The sequence below is a fragment of the Manihot esculenta genome, chromosome 3 (assembly GCF_001659605.2).
Source record: "Manihot esculenta cultivar AM560-2 chromosome 3, M.esculenta_v8, whole genome shotgun sequence".
In the NCBI taxonomy this organism is placed as follows: domain Eukaryota; kingdom Viridiplantae; phylum Streptophyta; class Magnoliopsida; order Malpighiales; family Euphorbiaceae; genus Manihot; species Manihot esculenta.
In genome coordinates, this window is record NC_035163.2 from 28496077 (window position 1) to 28515771 (window position 19695).

Here is a 19695-nt window from a genome sequence, read left to right on the forward strand (position 1 = left end):
GAAATCTGGTGTTGGTATCCTAATTTTTCATTCTCTATGTAGGAACTTGGTAGATTATCTATATGCTCAGTTGTCAAGGTATGTGTTAACTAATGGCCTTGGAGTAGAATATTGAATTTACTAAAACTGGCTTAAAGTGACACTTAGTTTCCATGGATTCTCAGCACATTGCTTGTAACGTAGGATTTTCTTTTTATAAAGTTAGGCTTAGTATGACAAAATTCATTGCGCAGATCCACTGGTTTATTATTATCATTTTGATACAATTAGCTCGATTGGGCTCAAGTTTGAGAGCTTACAACCATATAAGCAATTCCAATATCAGTGAATTAAAGTCAGTAAAGAGAGTATTCTTATACTTGCAAAGATCAATGCATTACAGCCGAATGAGGCTGTTGGGGAGGTTCTGTTGCTCATTTTGCACATCCTGTGAATAATGCAAAACACAATTTTACATCTTGTACTTAAAAAAAAAAAAAAAAAAATCTAGTACCAAGGGTGCTGCAACAGTCAAAATTTGAAATTTATTTCATTAACCATGAAAAATGACTTGTGGAAAGACAATGCTTATAGAGGAGACATGAATTTGAACTCTAGTTTTTCCTGTGTTGGAAAAAGGCATATTTATCACAAAATTAAACATGCCACTATTTCATCTCATGTCTTGTAGAGACTACAGATGAGATAGGTAGCAATAGCGGAGCGCACATGCATCAGTTGTCATGAGTCACGAGAACACGTTTCATTTTGGCAACGTTAACGTCCAATCCTCTTCCTTAATGGTACCCACCATTCCTGTCTCTTTCTGTACTTCCTGTGGGACCCTTCAGATCCTCCATTTCAATTACCATAACAACAAAAACAAGGTATTATGGGCTAGAGACTCGCACATCTCTCTGACTCTCTCTCCCCTTGTTGTTCCAGATCCTTCTCTTCACGGTCATCTTTATTCTTCCTTCTATCTCGAGCAATTCGCGAAGTGGGTTTTGCTGCCTTCTTCTTATAATTATTTATGCAGTGCCTGTTGTATTCTGCCCTCCTTTCTCCCCCTCTCCAAGCAAACTTATTCAAGTTTGTTTTGGGTCAATATTACATAGAAAGTTTAGAAAAATTATTTATTACCATCAACCTCATAGTACTCAACCATCATGATTCCTTCGTCATCTGCTACTAAAAATCCGATTACAACAATAGTTCCTAAATACCCAAAATTATGTTCTGTTCCTCCATTGTTATCCCATTTTCACTCGAGACCAATTCAATGCTCTTTTGAAAATCAAAATCTCAAAGCCAGCAACAAACTTGCAAAACCCAGAACCCATATTTTTGGATTAATAACTCCGAGACTGGTTTTTCCTCGGGAAGGCAATACGAGCAGGGGATATGAGGGGAAGAGAGATTTTGCCCAAATGTGTAGTCAACAGATGGCTGTAATATGTGGGTTTGGTTATTGGATGCAGGGTTATAGGTGCTTTCCATGGTTGGCTCTCAACTTCCACATGGCCCACAATCTCAACTTGCACCCATCAATATTGCAGCTTGTGCAGCACTCTGCTAACCTTCCCATGGTGGCGAAACCTCTCTATGGAATCCTCTCTGATGCTATATGCATTGGTGGTGCTCATAGAATACCTTATATCCTCATTGGGGGTCAGTTTCACATCTCCTTTCTCTTTTTTACTTGACGTGGTTCCTGTTTATTGCACATACATTTATAGTTGTTTTACTTTACCACGTTGGTTGTTTTTTTTTATTGTTAATATTAATTTATTTTAGACGTTCTGTGAGTTTTCAAGTCTTATTTTCTATTTTTCATTTATTGTTGCATCCTCTGTTTTGGCTTGGTCTGGATTATTTCCTGCGTGTTATAAGGATTAATTCATAATTTCAGATTATTCATATTTGGATTTACACGAAATTCATATTTCTTTGAAAATTGCCCCCTGTATTTTCATTTGATTCTTGGATCAATATTCTGCTGTCCTTTTCTTCTTGTGTGTTTCAAGTTGACTTGATAATCTTATGGTTAGTGAAGGCTTCATCATAGCTGATCAATCAAACTAATGAAGGTTCTCATAGAAATCAATTTCTCAGTCTTGTTGCAGGTCCTATCATGGGGGCCAATGGGATTGACCCCAATTGCACGTGAAGCACTTCCGACCCTTCTGGCTTGTATTCTTCTTGGTAATCTTGGTGCGTCCATAACAGAAGTTGCTAAGGATGCACTTGTTGCAGAGTATGGCCAAAAACACAAAAAGAGAGGCCTCCAATCCTATGCATTCATGGCTTTGGCCGTGGGTGGAATCCTAGGCAACTTACTTGGTGGTTGTTTCTTATTGAAAATGCCACCAGAAAACATGTTTCTCATATTTGCCTACCTATTATCTCTTCAACTTGCAATTTCGTCAACAGCTAGAGAGGAGTCTCTTGGTGTATCACAACAACTAGCACATTACAATCTTGCAAAGAAATCAGTCTGGGAAAATATCAGAAAACAGATAAGTGATCTTAAACTGGCGTTACTAGAGGACACCATCTCATGTCCTCTTATTTGGGTGGTGGCTTCTATTGCCATAGTCCCTACTCTCTCAGGTTCTGTTTTTTGCTATCAAATGCAATGCCTACATCTTGATCCTTCAGTTATAGGGATGTCACGAGTAACTGGCCAGTTGATGCTTCTTTCTTTGACTATACTCTATGACCGTTATTGGAAAAAAGTGCCCATGAGGAAATTGATAGGTGCAGTGCAGTTCCTGTATGCTGCTTCTCTTCTTCTCGACTTTGTTCTAGTGGGACAGATCAATCTTAGACTTGGGATTCCCAATGAGGTATTTGTTTGCTGTTTTTCGGGTTTAGCGGAAACTCTTGCACAGTTTAAGCTTCTTCCCTTTTCAGTTTTACTGGCGAGTTTATGTCCCAAGGGCTGTGAAGGTTCCCTCACTTCTTTCTTGGCATCAACATTGTGCTTGTCATCAATTTTTGGCGGGTTTTTGGGTGTTGGCGTAGCTTTCCTTATGGGAATAACAGCTGGTAATTACTCAAAACTGCCAGTGGGAATTTTGATACAAGTTCTCGCAGCTTTACTGCCTTTGGGATGGCTTCGGCACTTACACTCCCAACCCATTGTTGAGAAGGAAAGAAAGAGAAGTCTAAGTAAAAGAAGTCGAAAAATCAAGAAGGATTGGAAGAGTGGTGTTAGGTTCTGTTTATGTTTATCGGCGAGAAAGGGAGTCTGAGATACAGAGGTAAAGTGGCGTATATTTTATGAAGAGCAAAAATTTGGAACACTTGGAACTGTCCAAGTCTCTTGCTGCTGGATTAATAAGCTATCTGATAAGGTGAGGTATGATGTGCCGTTATTTTGCATTGGTTAGTTCAGCCACAACTAGGATTGAAACCGTCTGTCCAATGACTTACCTGCCAAAGGTGGTAAATATTGCTTTTCACAGGTGCGTTCATCTCTGTGCTAGCTCCATTAAGTAAGAAGTTCTACGTTAGGATATTGTTGATGGGTGTCGAGAGATTAGTTCTCAGAAGATTATTTTGATTGCCAAAGCCCAGAGGCTAGAAATGTAGATGTGCTTATGACCAGGCAGCCAAAGTGATGGGGATTAAGCAGGAAAGCATCCAAACGAATAGTACAATCTCTATGCATTTTATTTTGGAACTCTTGACTCAATCCTTTTGTGTCGTATTGAATAAAAATTGGATGGCAACAACATTTATACACAAATTACAGAAGCCTACTTTCAACAATGGATTATCATTCAGCTTCATCCAATAGGTCAACCAAAAAATACAGTTGCATACTCGCTTTGTGCTTGGCAAAGGTTGCAACTGTTGCTGAGGATGATTTCATGATCAGGAAAACTTAAGCAAAAGGAAATCAAGAAAACTTAAGCAACTGACGGTGCCATATAGGTCAGGACCATATGGTCTCTTTTCAATTGTGTGCAGAAGCACATCATACAGATGATCCTGAAATGGCTTAAACAATTTTGGTAATAGGGTGCACTGTGCACCCTTCACCTGCAAATTGCAAAAGCTTAAATTTAAGTCAGTATAGGTACTTGGATTGCAAATAGTTTCCAAATAACATGATTCTATTACCTCCTAAATACCTGACTGTAAGCCTAATGCATGCCGCAAAATTCTTATCTGTTTCGTATTAACATTTTAAATGAAGAAAACAATGTTACCTGAAACAATAAAAGGTATTATAGGGAGTGGTAACAATCAAAAGTATTTTCAACAGTTAAATTATAGTATTATACCACTTATGGCAAGATGATACCTCAACAATCAGGATCTGCAAAATATAACCTATCATTGATCATCACTTGACATCTACGTCATGAACTGAAAATCGGGAGGATGAACAGTTCCCTTCATCAATAATATAAGACCATCCAGCATTTCATATATTGAGTTGGAACAAGGATGTGCTTTATCAGCAGCGTAGAAACAATGAGTTGAGTTATTAATGCTTATCCAACTGCACCCAGGAGTTTTCCTTAAACCCCTTTCTTTCATTATTTTTCTTACCTTGGCTACATCATGCCATCTCCTAGAAAAAGCATGTAAATTTGAGAGAGAGACATAATTTGAGGGGTTCTCAGGTTCTAACCGAATAAGAAACTTGTAAGCTAGATCCTGCATCTCAAGATTCCCATGCTGTATGGAAGCACTAACAAGAGCGCCCCAAACACTTGGACCAGGTTCCATAGGCATGGTTTTAATAAAATCTAATGCTAGTCCAAGCTTCCCTGATCTACCCAACATGTCCACAAGACAAGAGCAAATCTCAACCGTCGGCTTAATTCCATATTCACTTATTGCAGAGTTATAGATACGAAGGCCTTCATCTACCAATCCTGACCTGCCACAAGCAGAAAGAACCCCTACTACTGTTATCGTGTCTGGTTTATTCCCTTTCTGAAGCATTCTATCATATAAACAGACAGCTTCCTCTCCCATCCCATGCAATCCATATCCAGAAATCAGGGAACTCCAAGAGATCGCATCTCTACAAAAAGATCTGTCCTCAAACACTCGTCTTGCATAGTTCAAATTACCACACTTGGAATACATGTCAATCAAAGCATTACCTAAAGACACGTCATGGTTCAGTTTTTTTCTAATTGCATATCCATGAATTTGTTTCCCCCCAGTTAAACCAGCAAGTGATCCACAAGTAGAAAGAACACTCAACAGAGACACCCTATTAGGTTCTATTCCATCTTTCACCTGCATTTCATAGAAAAGAACCAAGGCCTCTTTCAGAACTCCATTTTGCACATAACCGTTGATCATTGCCGTCCAGACATAAACGTTTCTCCTCTTCATCAGATCAAACACTCGTTTACCCACATCAACTTTATTATTCCTCGAATACATATCAATCAAGCAACATCCCAAATGAATATCTGAACCCGCAAACCCCCAGCTCAGTTCATTTCTTACTAGGAATCCATGAAGCTCCCTTCCATAGTCCATTTTCTCAGTAGTATCATTACACAACAGCAACAGACTCGAAACTGTATATCCATTGGGTTTGAAACCCTCAATTTGCATGTCTTTTACAAATCGTATAATCTCCTTATTGAAATTACGATCCCCCGAATCCGCATATCCCGCAATGACAACATTCCAAGAAGTCGCATTTCTCTCTGGCATTTCACCAAACAGTTTCAAACATTCTCTAAATTCCCCACATTTACAATACATAGACATAAGAGAATTGGTGACAACGATATCTATGACAAACCCAGTTGCTACACTTTTCCCATGAATCAGTTTCCCAGTATTCAAGTCACCCATCTCACCGCAAACCTTGCAGAGAGTTGAAAGCGTATAATCATCTAGAAACACGCCAGAGCAACACATCTGACAGAACAGACGAAAAGCTTCACCGTATGTCTGATTTTTAACATACCCATTAATCAATGAGTTCCACAAATGCACGCTCTTATGCTCAAGCGAGTTAAAAACAAGTTGAGACTCAGTTGGGAAACCGCAAACAGCATATGCGGTGATGAGTTTAGTGGCTAGAAAGGGGTTTTGAGAGAAACCAAGCGAGAGAATACGAGAATGGCATTGGTGGGTGAGATCCAGAGAGCTGTGGGCAATTGAAAGCTGAAGCAAATGTAGAAGATTTCGAGATGGAGAGATGAGAGCGGCAGAGCGGTGATAAGGGGATGTTATGAAGACAAATGCTTTGAATGGAGAGAGTAGGATCATTTAATAGCTTGTTTTGAAGTTGGCGGGTGATTCTTGTAGGACAAAAGCATACTGATCACCGAATACTATAAGTGTTCACAGTACCGCCGGCCCCGCCCGACATGCTTGACCTGAGCACGCCTCTTCTGTGCAATCGGTGGCTGGAGCCTAAACTAAACTGCTTCGAGTGATCAGTCCTCGATTAAAACCATTTTACTTTCTTAATGTATGTATGCTAATTGGTATAATTAAAAAAAAATCTGAACTAAAATACCAGTAATTTTTTTTAGAATAAAATTAATTAAATTTTAAATTTTTTAAAATTAATTAAATTAAATTTTGGGAAATGAAGAAATAAATAAATAAATAAATTTCTTATGATCTTTGTTCGCAATCAAAATGGTAACTAATAATATAAAAAGTAATTCCACCAACTAGGCCACAACTTAGAGTTTGATTATAGCACTTATTTAATTTTGCAAGTTCCAGTTCAACCAATTTGTAATTACCATTTATTCATTATTTTTATTTTTATTTTATGTAACAAAAGAAAAAAAAGATAACCAAGACAGAGTTAATGCTTGAATTGGCTTCTAAAATTTCCAATCCCAATTGGAGAAACTTCACTAATATATTAAAGAGGATGCCTATTATATAATTTTTTTTTTTTAATCAACCAAAATTTCACACTTCGAGCATCAATCTAAAGCTCCAGGTTAAGAGCTTTCTCATTTCAGCACTCCTACATTTTTTTTCTAAACCAGGAAAATCCTGAAAAGTTTTAGTTAACAGAAGGGTGCTACTAAATTGTGAATGCTAGCTTGGTAGATGCACATGCCACACCAAAATTGCCGTGGAAATCATCCAAGTTCCACAATCCATCCCACAGAAATTCCTCGTTGCTGGCCTCAGGAACTGAAGCATTTGCATTCAACAAGTTATATAATAATCCATGCTCCTCTGTAGTGTTGGGATATGTAGTTGTCATATCTTGCCTTGTTTGATTCATATATGGCACTTTGGTTTCATTTTCATCAAGCAAAGACATGATCTTTTTCATGTCCAACTGGTTTAGTTGCATCTGCTGCTGCTGTTGCTGTTGTTGAAGCTGCTGTTGCTGCTGCTGCTGCTGAAATAGTTGCCGTTTCAGGAGACGAGTTTTTGCTTTCTCAGAGTTTTCTGGAGAGAGTTTCGCCTTTTTCTTGAAATGGGTCCTCCAGTAGTTTTTTATTTCATTGTCTGTTCTTCCAGGCAAGCTTCTTGCAATTGTGGACCACCTGAATTTTTTACAATTCAGCAGTCAAGCTTTTTGTTTTGAAGATTCAGAAGAAAACTCATAAAACTAAATTTAATTTCAAAAAGTTACCTGTTTCCCCACCTAGCATGCAGCTCAAGAATAATGCTCTCTTCATGTGGAGTTATCTGCCCTCTCTTCAAATCTGGACTCAAGTAATTCACCCACCTCAGTCTGCAGCTCTTTCCATTCCTTTTCAATCCTGTAAGCAAAAATAGTGGAAAAAAACAACCATAAATGGCAATCGATGCACCAGCAGGCACTAGAAGAAGTAGAAATTGTCAAACAAAACTGAGCTAAACACCTGCAAGCCTGGCCACAGAGTTCCATCTTCCTTCACCATGCAATCTCACATGTTCAATAAGCAACCTGTCTTCTTCAGCAGTCCAAGGACCCTTCCTCCAACCTTCTTCAATGAAGCCACCCCAAGTCAGTTGCCCTGCCATAACTCCCAAAGACATGTAAAAATATGAAGGCACAAAAAACCTCAAGGTTTTGTATAGTACTGAGAGTTTTGTCTTCCAAATTCTATGCCATTTGGGTCATTGCTTATTGCATATTTATATCTGCACTAAAGCCCTTCACTTAATCTAGTGTCACTATCAAATCATCTTCTCATGAGATGCCATCATCATTTCCCATATTGACCTTTGTGTCCTCTAATTTCTGGGTAATCAAGCGGCTGTGATTACATAATGAATGCCACAACATGTGACACACAAGGGCATTTGGGAAATCTCAAAAATTGTCAATGCATTGGGTGGCATGTTCTAATGAGACTGGGACTCTAGAGACAGACAAAAGAGAAAGATTAATCTCATGGCTTTTTGCCACGTATGTTCTAGGGTTTATGCATCTGGACATCAAAATCTAATAGCCCCAGAAAGTAATCCAAGATTTAGGAGATTAAAAAATGAAAATTGAAGTGAGTGGTAGAATTTTTTAACCTGAAAATTACTAGTGTTCCAATGGGTTGTTAACAGGTGTTCTGCTTTGCTTTCTTCTTAAGGAGATTGATCATGTAGTCTCTTATAAACCCTAATTAAATAAGTTTTGTTGGATGCCATTTTGGGGGGATTAAAAAATTGGTGCTACTGGTGGATTTCGTTCGTCACATTGGTGACAGGTGGAGGTTCATGGTTTTGAGTTTGGAAAAGTGTGTTAATGAGAACCGGGGTATGCATTTTCCATGTTTTAACAAGAGCTTTGAGCTGAAGGGTCAGGTTGCTTTGCTGCACCACTAAATTTTGACTCGAACCAACGGGCTAAGCTTATGCAGATGTATGAAAAGACTGTCAGCTCCAATGTCATCCTATCAGTCTATGAAAGCTCTTCTAATTAATTTACTATGGAATTTTTTTTTCTTTAAAAAAAGAAAAGATTTTTGTGTTACTTGTAGTAATTGGCCTGGTTAAGCCTTGTTTAAAAGCTTACTTGTCCTGCTTAAACTGGTAGTTTAACAGCTAATTATGGGGGCACTTAGATTAAGATTTTTTAATTTTTATTTATTAAAAATTTTTTTTGGGTGTCTTTTCAAAGTAGATTAGGATAAAGCATTGGGCATTTAATAACTAATTTCCTTTTTGTTTTCTACTTTATTGGAAGAGAATGTTGTGACTTTGTCCATGTGTTAACTCTTTTTCCCTCATAACAAGGCCGATTCAAAATTAACTTGGTTTATAATTTTTTAAAATATTTTAATTTTAATTTATGAATATTTTTATTATATCAATAAAAGAAAATTTTAAGCAAGATCTTAAAAAAATAATAATAATAATCAGATCAAATCTGATTCTGGGGAAAATTAAATTATAAAGTATATTTTACAATATCGTAGAATATTGGGTATCAAATTTGAGATTCGATTTTAAACAGCCTTATTATTAGTGTAATTAAGGAATAGCTGAGTCAGAATTTCACTAGCAAGTTGATTATGTGGAGGATTACGGCTAACTACAGCTGTGGCATGCATAATATTTTTTAATGAAATCAATTACAAGTAAATAATTTAATAAGAGAACTCTAATTAGTAAGTATATATTCAATTTTATTAAAAAATAATTTAAAATTGCATATATACCAGGATTAATAAAATTTAATAAAAAAATATAATAATAAATACCAGAATTAGTATCTTAGTTAGACTAATTAACCATATCTCTGTATTGAACTTTACAGCAAGCATGATACACGACACCAGTTGATCAATGCAAGTTGCCTAGTTCTATCTTCGTATCTTTAATTTTGCATATTCTCTAAACTTTTGCCATTGTATGTTTATCCAAAAAATCAATGAATTTTTTTTTATAAAAAAATCTAAGTTATGAAAATCTTTAAAAACTGTTTTTTTTTTGTTTGAAGAAACTTCTATGGGGTTGACTGTATCTATCAAGGAAGGTAAAAAGGAAAGAAAATTAATTATTAAAAAAGTGAATTTTTTTTTAAAAAAATCATACTTTTACATTATTTTATTTTAAAATATTGCGATTCATTCATTTTATAAAAATATTGTATTATATTATTATAAATACAAAAAATTAATGTAATTTTGGTCATAAAAAGCAGCTAACCAATATAGAAATACAATAATTTTAGTTAGATTTTATTATTAGAATAATATCATTCACACCAACAAATAGAAAGAGAGATTAATTTATGTACTTTTAGGTAGGCATCCATAATTAAAGTGTATCTATTAGATATTAGTTCAATAATAAATTAAAAAAATTAATTATTACATCAATAATTAAATTCCCTAGCTTCACCTCTCCATTTATTAAAAATATTTTTTTTTCGTTTCATAATTTTGAACGGATAAACCCAACTCGTTATCCACCAATCCCTAGTGTTTCCATTTACTTTGTACAATGTTGGCTCACACTAGATAAACTCTCTCAAGAATATAATTAATTGATTAATTAATTAATATTTCTTATCATCCTATCCTTTGGTTAAGCACTTGCCATTTAATTAATTTGTTAGCTGGATTATAATATGCTGCATAGCCTTTTTTTAATTTCAATTCATTCTTTTATTAGATTTTTTAATTTATTTTTTAAATTTAAAATATTTTTAATATGCAAATTTATTGCATGATGAAAAAAAAATATACTTCTCACTAAAAATTAATTAATGAATATATACGGAAAGAGAGACGAAAACATTTCACTTCAATAAAAAAATATTGAATTTAAGTTGAAAAAATTATAATACATATTTTTATTTTTAATTATTCAAATAATAGTAAATATTGTATTTGTAATCATCTTGTTATTTATCAAAAATAACAAATATGATTTATACAAACTATCATTAAATAACATCAATATATTTGCACCAACATTGTACCCTTCAATTTAATTTATTTATTTTAAAATAATTTTATTTAAAATAAAAAAAATTCAATTAAAAAAATATTTGAATCATTTTCTTAAAACTTATTTATAATTTAAACATTTAATTTTAAAAGAAATGAATTTCCAAGTGCATGTCAACTGTAAAAAGGAAAATAACAATGATACTAGATTTGAATTCCAATTCTTTATCAAAATTCTTGATTCCTTACAAAATATCATTTTATTTTTTAAAAATATCATTGCATAACATTAAGATCAATAACAACTCCTATCAAAAAACATAAAATAACTGGCAATATAATTAAATTAGAATTATTAATGTTCATAAAATATTTTTAAAAAATCATAATTATTCTTCAGTAAATACTCATATTTATTTTATTTATTCCAAATTTATCAATATTGTTAATATCAAAATACATTCCGCCCCAAAACCCAACTACTTAGAGCTGGGCCAACGCGATCAAAGACCGCTAAACACAATCCGCTCTCCCTTCGAGATAGAAGATTCCAGAGAACAAGGTTTATTAAAAAAACACAAGAAAAATTTATGATTTAGTCTCTAATATTATCATTATTAATAAGTCGGTCTCTATATTTATAAAAACATATTAAAATATTTTTATCTTTTTTTTCCGTCAATAAAATAGTCATTTCATCTATTTTTACCGTTAAAAATATAATAAAAAATTAAATTACCCTCTATTATTTTTGTCTTCTTCCGCCTCCTTTTTCTTCTTCATCAATTCTTTCCACTGCTTCTGCTTCTACTTATTCTTGTTCTTCTACTTTTTTTTCTTTTCCTTCTCCTCCTTTTTCTTCTTTTTTTTCTCTTTCTGTTTTATATTCTTCTTTTTCTTCTTTCTTCTTCTTCTCCTTCTTTTCCTTTTTCTCCTTCTTTTTGTTCTTCTTCTTCTTCTTCGTTTTTTCTTTTTTTTCTTCTCTCTTTTTCTTCTTTTTCTTTTTTTTTTCTTTCTCTTCTTCTTTCCCTTCTTCTTTTTCTTCTTCTTCTTTTTTTTTTTTTTCGAAGGAAGAAGAGAAAGAGAAGGAGGAAGAAAAAAAAGATAAATATTATTTCGTTGATAAAAAGAAATGATAAGGACGTTTTAATAAATTTGAGAAAAGATAAAGACTATTTTGTTGAAAAAAAAATAATAAAAACATTTTAATAAATTTCTAAAAATATAAAAAAGGATGATTTCATTGACGGAAAGAAAAGAAACGATGAGAAATGACTATTGCGTTGACGAAAAGAAATGATAAGAACGTTTTAATAGATACGAAAAAAAATAAAAATATTAAAAATATAAGTACTAACTTATTAATAATAATAATACTTAAAACGTAAATAAAAAATTTTATTTGAAGGTAAAATTAAATTTAAAAATTTTTTTTTAATGAAAAAGAAAAACTTTATTTAATTTTAACGAAAATAAATAAAATAAAATCTTGATGGCAAAAACACGGAAAGACTATTTCGTTGACGAAAAAATTTAATGACAATATTCAAAAATTAAATTATAAATCTCAGAAAAACAATCCAAAAAAACTATGATTTCGACATGGTTTAATTATGATCAATTCTCCGATTCAAATCGGGAAAAAAACAATCTCCGTGATATATGGATATACATTAAACATTCAAGTAAACAATAAGCCGACAGACACATATTTACAATATGTTGAACACAACTTTGTACCTAAAAATCCCAAAAAAAAAAAAAAATTCCAAATACAAGTCTAATAGTCCCAAACAAAGGGCTGAAAACGTTTATATCAAGTATTTATACGGGTACCTATAACGTGTTTCAAACACTTCAAACTCTAGGCTCAGCTGCCGTAACACCACCCTTGTGCACCGGTTCTCCAGCGGTGGTCACACCGTAATCACGGTCCCGGTAGCCAGGGCCATACCTGCTGCTAAACAATCCAGCATGAAGCAACAGTAGATACAAGAGTTGGGTGAATGTCAAGATTATTATAAATGCTTCCACCACCCTTAGTCTCCAACCTCTGTGCCCTCCTAGGTTTATTTGCTTACACGCCAACCTGAAAAATAATCCAAACAATCAAACAAATTGGCATATTCTCCATTTACGAAGTTAATGACAGTGAGAGGTAGGGATTTGTGGATCTGTACCCAAAAGCTAGGACAGTGACGGCCCAGGCCATCAATGAAGTTGCACCAGCAGCACCTAGACTTTCATTCCTCCAAGCTCTGATGTGGGTGCCACCTGCGAACTTTGATACTATGCCAACAACAGAAGCTAATATGGCAAAGGTGAGGAAGAAAGATGTTGCTCCATTACCACCAAAACCTATAAAATTTTGGCGTTATTAATCTAGGTAAAAAAATATATAGCAGAAGGAAATTAGTCCGAGAGAGAACGTACTCGGATGGTAGGTTTGGCCGTTGATATACCTATTAAGACACCAACTAGCAAAGCCTAACGTAATAGCATACATGATCAAGTTAAGAAACAGCAGTGGAGCTGCTAGGTTCCTGCCTACAGTTGCCATGTCCTTCTCTTTTCTTTTTGCCCTTTAACTCTTCAACTCAAAAACTCCAAAACCCAGAAGAAATTCTCCCTCAGATTGCAATTTCAGTACTTGTGGACTCCAATGGCTAAGCTCTGGCAATAGACATGAAAGCAGAAAGAGGAAGCTTAAAATATTGTGGGTGTGCAAACTCTGAGCATACGTGTAAACAGACAACGACCTGCATGCTTGGTTTGGATTACAGGTGGTAGGACAGTTGTCGACTTCCAACTTACGTCTCATATGAAGCCTTCTCTCTTTGGAATCTCCCAATCCATGTCCAAACGGTGCATGTCCATCTTTGATGTCCTGTTCAGAAGCTAAACATCCAAATCCAAGTACCAGGACCCTATTTGACCCAAAAATGGAAAAGTATGCTTCCCCTGCTTATCAGCTTCTGGCTGCATTTGAGATATGTTCCACCTCGAAATCCTCTGAATCAAGAAATCGCTCCACTCCAGCTTATTTCCATAAATGAATTTTTTTATAAGTAGATTATTAAAAAAAAATGCTTTTGTTGAACAATTTTTCATTGCTAAAAGTCATATCTTCCACCGCTCAAACTTTTGATTTTCAAAAGGCTTATTTGATAAAATAATTTTAGCGTGGGATAATACTCTTGTAGCTACGATGATTGCGGCCGTTAAGGTATTGCGGCTGATACAGTTGAAATTTTATAGTAAGATTTAAGGGTGCCTTTAGTTATAAAAATATTTTTTTTATTTTTATTTATTTTTATGGAAAATTTGAAAATCCACTGATTTTTTTTTTTTTTTAGAAAAAGAGGGATAGAGCCCTTATTTTATTAATCTAGGCCATGAAAGCCCCAACCTATCAGCATCCAGTAAAAATTTAATAGTAACAGGAGGCCATTGATGAATTTTCAAATTAAAATTATCACCAATGGTTAAACTAGTCAAACGATCCGCTACCGCATTTGCTTCCCTGTAAATTTTTACCATCTTGACTTCCCAGCTTCTATTGATAAGATCACGACAATTCCTCACCAAATTAGCAACTCTAAAAACTCCTGCACCTCTACCTGCAAGTAAATCTAACGCGAGTTGAGAATCCGTTTGAATTTCAATCTTCTTCCACCCTGAATCCCATGCTAATACTAAAGCATAATATATTCCCCATAGCTCAGCTTCCATTGCTCCACAATTGCCCAAAAACCGTTGAAAGCCCAAAAGCCATCTACCTTCATTGTTTCGAAAACAACCTGCACAACTTGCCCTTCCTGCTGACAACAATGCACTACCATCGGAATTCACTACCACCCAGCCTGTTTCTGGCGGCTTCCACCCAACATACTTCAAAGACCGGCCTCTCGGTCCAGACCCAGCCTGCATCGAAAACCTCCATGCATGAATATATTCTTTTGCTCGAAGCTGAATAAAGGACGCATCAATAGTATCCTGGTCATTATTCTCATTAAAAACCACTGATTTCATATAATATTAAAAATTATTTTCAATTTAAAAATTAAAATATATATTTAAATTATTATTATCATTTTTTTAAAAAATATATTTATTTTTTTATAATATTCTCTATCTTTATGTTTATATTAATTTAAAATAAAAAAATTTCTTGCATTTCATATTAATTTAAAATAAAAATAAAAATTCTTGCACTCTTAAATATATAAATATAATTATTAAAAACTATATTTTACTTATGTAAATAGTCTATCAATTATAGTGGAAAAGTTAAAATAAATATATTTTTTAATTTTTTAAAAATAAAAAAATAATTTAAAAAAAAATAGATATATTTTCTTTAATAAAACACGCCCTAAAAAATTTATAAATTAATAATTAATAATCAAAATTGAGACTATGCAAGTAGAAAGTGTAGATACATTAATGTATGTCTATTTACAATAATTTGAATCTAAACTAATTAAAGTTGATCTAAATTCAGTTAAATTACTATATTTCATAAATTTTTGTCCCCCTCTTATTTTTATGTATATTAAAAAAGTAATTTTTTTATTAAATTTTAAAAATATTAAATTTTAATTAATATTTTAAATACTCAATTAAAAAAATAATAACCGATGGGATATTATATTAGAAATAAAATAAATTAAATAGAGTTATATATACAGTGGTTAATTTATATGTTAATGTTATATAAAAAGTAAATAATAATTTTAAAATAATTAAAAATAATAAAATGAAAATAATATATTAAAAATAGAGCTGATTTCCGAGGGTTGGTGCAATAAATGAAGGAAATTATATATACTCTGCCGCTAACAAAACGTACAAAACTGGTGGATGGTTGAGTCAAAGGAGCAACCACCTTCACATCCGCATTTTGACGGAGTCCATTCATCCGAAATAGTAAAGGAGATAATACATTTATCTAAAAAAATACTTTAATTTAGCTGTACTTTCTAGTTTCAGAAAAAAAATTGGCTGCACTCTGCTTTTTTGTATTCAAGGGATTTGGGTAGTGTACGTCATTTTATAATTTTAAAATAGTAACTATTTTATTTTTATTATTTAAAAATAAACATTATTTAATCTTTACTATTAACACGATAAAAATTAAATAATAATTGATAATTAGAAATATTTAATATATTTTTAAAATATAAAGGGAAAAAGGGATATTTTGCAGCTTAATTGTTAAATTAAATTTTAAAAAGAATTATTGATTATTAATGGTATACACTGTCCGGTCCACTGCACCGTTTCCCAAAACAAACGATAAAAATTAACAGCGGATGTGATGTCCATAGAGGTAACGATACAGAGGAAACAATGTTCGTTCAAACTGAAAAAATTTATTAAATTAAATTAATTTAAAATTTTAATTTAATTTTTTATTTATTTTAATTCAATTTAATTTTTAATTTTAAAAATTTTAATTATTTTCATTTGGTTCAATTTTAATAAAAAAAAATAAAAAAAATTAAATTAATAAAATTAATAATAATAATATATTATTTTTAATAATATATAAAAATTTAATTATATTAAAATTAAAATATTTTAATTAAATTTTAAAATATTAAAAATAAAGTATAAAAAATAAAATATTTATTAAAAATTAAAATCAATCCAATTAAACTAAACCGAATCAATTTAATTTAATTTTTAATTAAAAATTAATTTAATTTAATTTTAATCTATTCAATTCAATTTTAAATTAAATGAATCGCTCTAATTATCTACGCGTTCAATGTGTGATTCACAATGTCCGTAAGGCTTCATTTATTTTATTAAAAAATATTTACATAACAATTTTTTTTAACATTTTTTAAAAAATATAAAAAACAATTATGTGACTCAATCATTTTTTTAAATTTATAATTTTACTATATTAAAAATAATATTTATAATATCAAACCGTTTAATTAAAAGTAGCAATATTGTGAAAAATATTAATATAAAAATTATATTATAATGTAAAAATTTAATATAAATTAAAATTTTAAAATAAAATTAAGTAAAATAATAATATATTTTTTAATTTATAATTATATTTTAATTATCATATTAATATTTATTGAATGCTATATTATTTATTAATAATATAATATTATATATTATTTTAATACAAATTAAATTATAAATTTTAAAGTTAAAATAACTAAAATTATAAGATATTTTTATTATTTTTTTAATTATGTATCAATAAATTTTAAAATTCAAAATAATAGATTTTTTTATCAATAAATAATTTTTATTATTTTAAATATCAAAAAATATACACGACAATTAAAGCTTAAATAGTATTATTATTAACAAATTAATTATTATATTTAAAAAACTCATTGAAATGTTTTTAAAATTTTATACTATTTTACATTTTAAATCATTAATTCAATAAGTTTTTAAACATATTTCCATATATTAAACTAATCAATATTTTAAATAAAAATTATTTTAAAAAAATTCAAATATTTATAATAATTTATATTTATATTCAACGCTTTAAATTTTAGATAGCAATGTTAAATTTTTTCAATTATAAAAAGTTAATGATAAATTATAATATAATATAAAAATTCTATTTGATTAATAAAATATTATTAAAATATATATTTTTATTATAATAATATTATTTTTTATTAATTCTATTATTTATTCCCTATTTTTACTTTTACATAATATTATAGATTATTAATAAAATTTAAAATATAAAAAAAATAAAGTTTTTTAAATAAAAAATATACATATAATTTATAATATTGAGTATAAATATTTAATAAATATTATTTATATGTAATTTTTTATATAATATGAATTTATTTATAATATATTTAATCTCAATATAAAATTTAAATTAAAGGATTATATGTTTTATTAATAATACAAATTTGAAGGACTATATTGTAATTTATTATTAATTTTTTAAATTAAATTAAATTTTTTAGTTATGATTGTGACAAAATGAAAATGTTTAATTTTACCATAGTATTGAATATAAATATGAATTATTATAAATATTTTAATTTTAGAGATAATTATATTGTCCGTAAACTATTCATTAATAACACTCTTCATCCCTCCCTTTGTGAAAAATATATTTAAAATATTCATTTTATGTAAAGATATTTTGATTTAATAAGTAAATGAATAGAGGGATGAAGATATTTAGTAAAGTTAAAATATAGAAACATTTTTAATAGATTTTTAAAAATATAAAAATATTGTTTATAATATTATCTGAATATTTTTTTTTTAATTCATGCATTTCTAAAATAAAATGGTAAAAATTGATGAATATTCCATTAAAATATTAATAGCATAATAAATTTAAAAATATTAAATTAATAAAGATAAATTATCTATTTTATATATAAAATAACAATTGAATTGAAAAAACTCCTTCACTTATTTCCATTTTGTAGATAATAAGAAATCACTCCTTCTACTTTACCCCTTATTTGGATAATTTTTTGGGAGGAAAGAAAATAAAGGGTGAAAAGTAAAGAAGAAAATAATAATAAAATATTTTCCTCCCATTGTTGGATGTTAAAAAAAAAAAGTGAAAAAGTAACTTTTAAATAGTAAAATAAATTATTTTACCTTTTTTATATTTATATAAAAATAAATAATTATAATGATAAAAAAAGTAATTACATTTATTTTTCATTCAATTTCTCTTTAAATTGGAAATAGAGTGAATAATAATTTTAATTTATTATTTTTCACATTTATTTCCTTCCTCACCTATTTTCTTTCAATTCAAAATGAAAATCTAATAAATTAACAATAAAAATATAAAAATATTTTAATTTAATTTTAAAATTATAAAAAATATTACTAAGGCTTTTAACATACATAAATCATCGAGTTAAACATCAGAAATGCTGTCGTGTTCTCTCACAGCCTCAAAAATTGTGCATGCTAGGGGAAAGGACATTTTCGGTAGAGTTGGTGGGTTTAATGGCTGGTGAGCGATCCCATTTCCGAAATATTAAAGTTCGAGATTGCCACCAAAATTTGAATTTCATACATAATTTTTTATTTAACTGATTTATTTATTTATCTAATAACTAAAACTAAAATAAAATGTTGTAGAAAAAAAAAACTAAGCAGATTTTTAAAATATAAAAAATAAAATTTATATTTGTATAATTCAATTTATTTATTTTAGAATAATTTTATTTAAAATAAAAAAATTCAATTCAAAAATTATTTGAATCATTTTCATAAAAACTTATTTATAATTTAAACATTTCATCTTAAAAGAAATGAATTTCGTAGTGTATGTCAACTGTAAGAGGAAAATCAAAATTCAATTCATGTTTGAATAACAATCCACCACAACCAAGGTTGAACCGAGTGTTGAAGATTCAAGTGAAAATCTAATCAAGGTTGAACCGGCAGTTGAAAATTCAAGTGAACAAAATTTTGGTAAAATCAAAAATAACAAGAATATTTTTAAACATTTAAAATTAGAGAAATGGATAGAATGATCCGAACTAAACGAATTTAAATAATTATAATTAAATTTGAATATCAAAAATGGATCACTTAATTTAAATAATTATAATAATTATAATTAAATTTAAATATGAGAAACGGATCGAGTGATCTGAACTAACTCTAATTTAAATAATTATAATTAAAACGTATTCAAATATGAAAAGTACTCAAATTAAGAAATAATACTTATAACAGATTCAAATTAAAAAATCAATTTTTAATTTTTATTTGTAAAATATATTATCATTTATATAAATAATTAATTTAATATACAAGTATATATTTTATAATAATATTTATAAAATTTTTTAAATATTTTTATTTAAAATTTAAAATT

At 30.0% G+C, this 19695-nt stretch overlaps 2 protein-coding genes and 2 pseudogenes across 2 annotated transcripts; 1 reads left to right on the top strand and 3 right to left on the bottom strand.

Moving 5' to 3' along the window:
* Positions 1-780: 780 nt before the first annotated feature.
* On the top strand, positions 781-3733 carry LOC110611960 (annotated as a pseudogene).
* A 408-nt stretch (positions 3734-4141) lies between these two features.
* Positions 4142-6457, bottom strand: LOC110611959 (pentatricopeptide repeat-containing protein At1g20230). The gene is made up of 2 exons (XM_021752547.2): positions 4295-6457; positions 4142-4199 (listed from the first exon to the last, which is right to left on the bottom strand). Exon 1 carries the CDS (start codon positions 6238-6240, stop codon positions 4348-4350), a length of 1893 nt encoding a protein of 630 aa, XP_021608239.1. The 5' UTR covers positions 6241-6457; the 3' UTR covers positions 4142-4199; positions 4295-4347.
* Positions 6458-6975: 518 nt separating this feature from the next.
* Positions 6976-8054, bottom strand: LOC110612318 (annotated as a pseudogene).
* A 4453-nt stretch (positions 8055-12507) lies between these two features.
* On the bottom strand, positions 12508-13628 carry LOC110610579 (membrane protein PM19L). Its single transcript, XM_021750558.2, has 3 exons — positions 13263-13628; positions 13010-13187; positions 12508-12918 (listed from the first exon to the last, which is right to left on the bottom strand). The coding sequence occupies exons 1-3, from the start codon at positions 13387-13389 to the stop codon at positions 12687-12689; spliced, it is 537 nt and encodes a 178-aa protein (XP_021606250.1). The 5' UTR covers positions 13390-13628; the 3' UTR covers positions 12508-12686.
* Positions 13629-19695: the final 6067 nt, after the last annotated feature.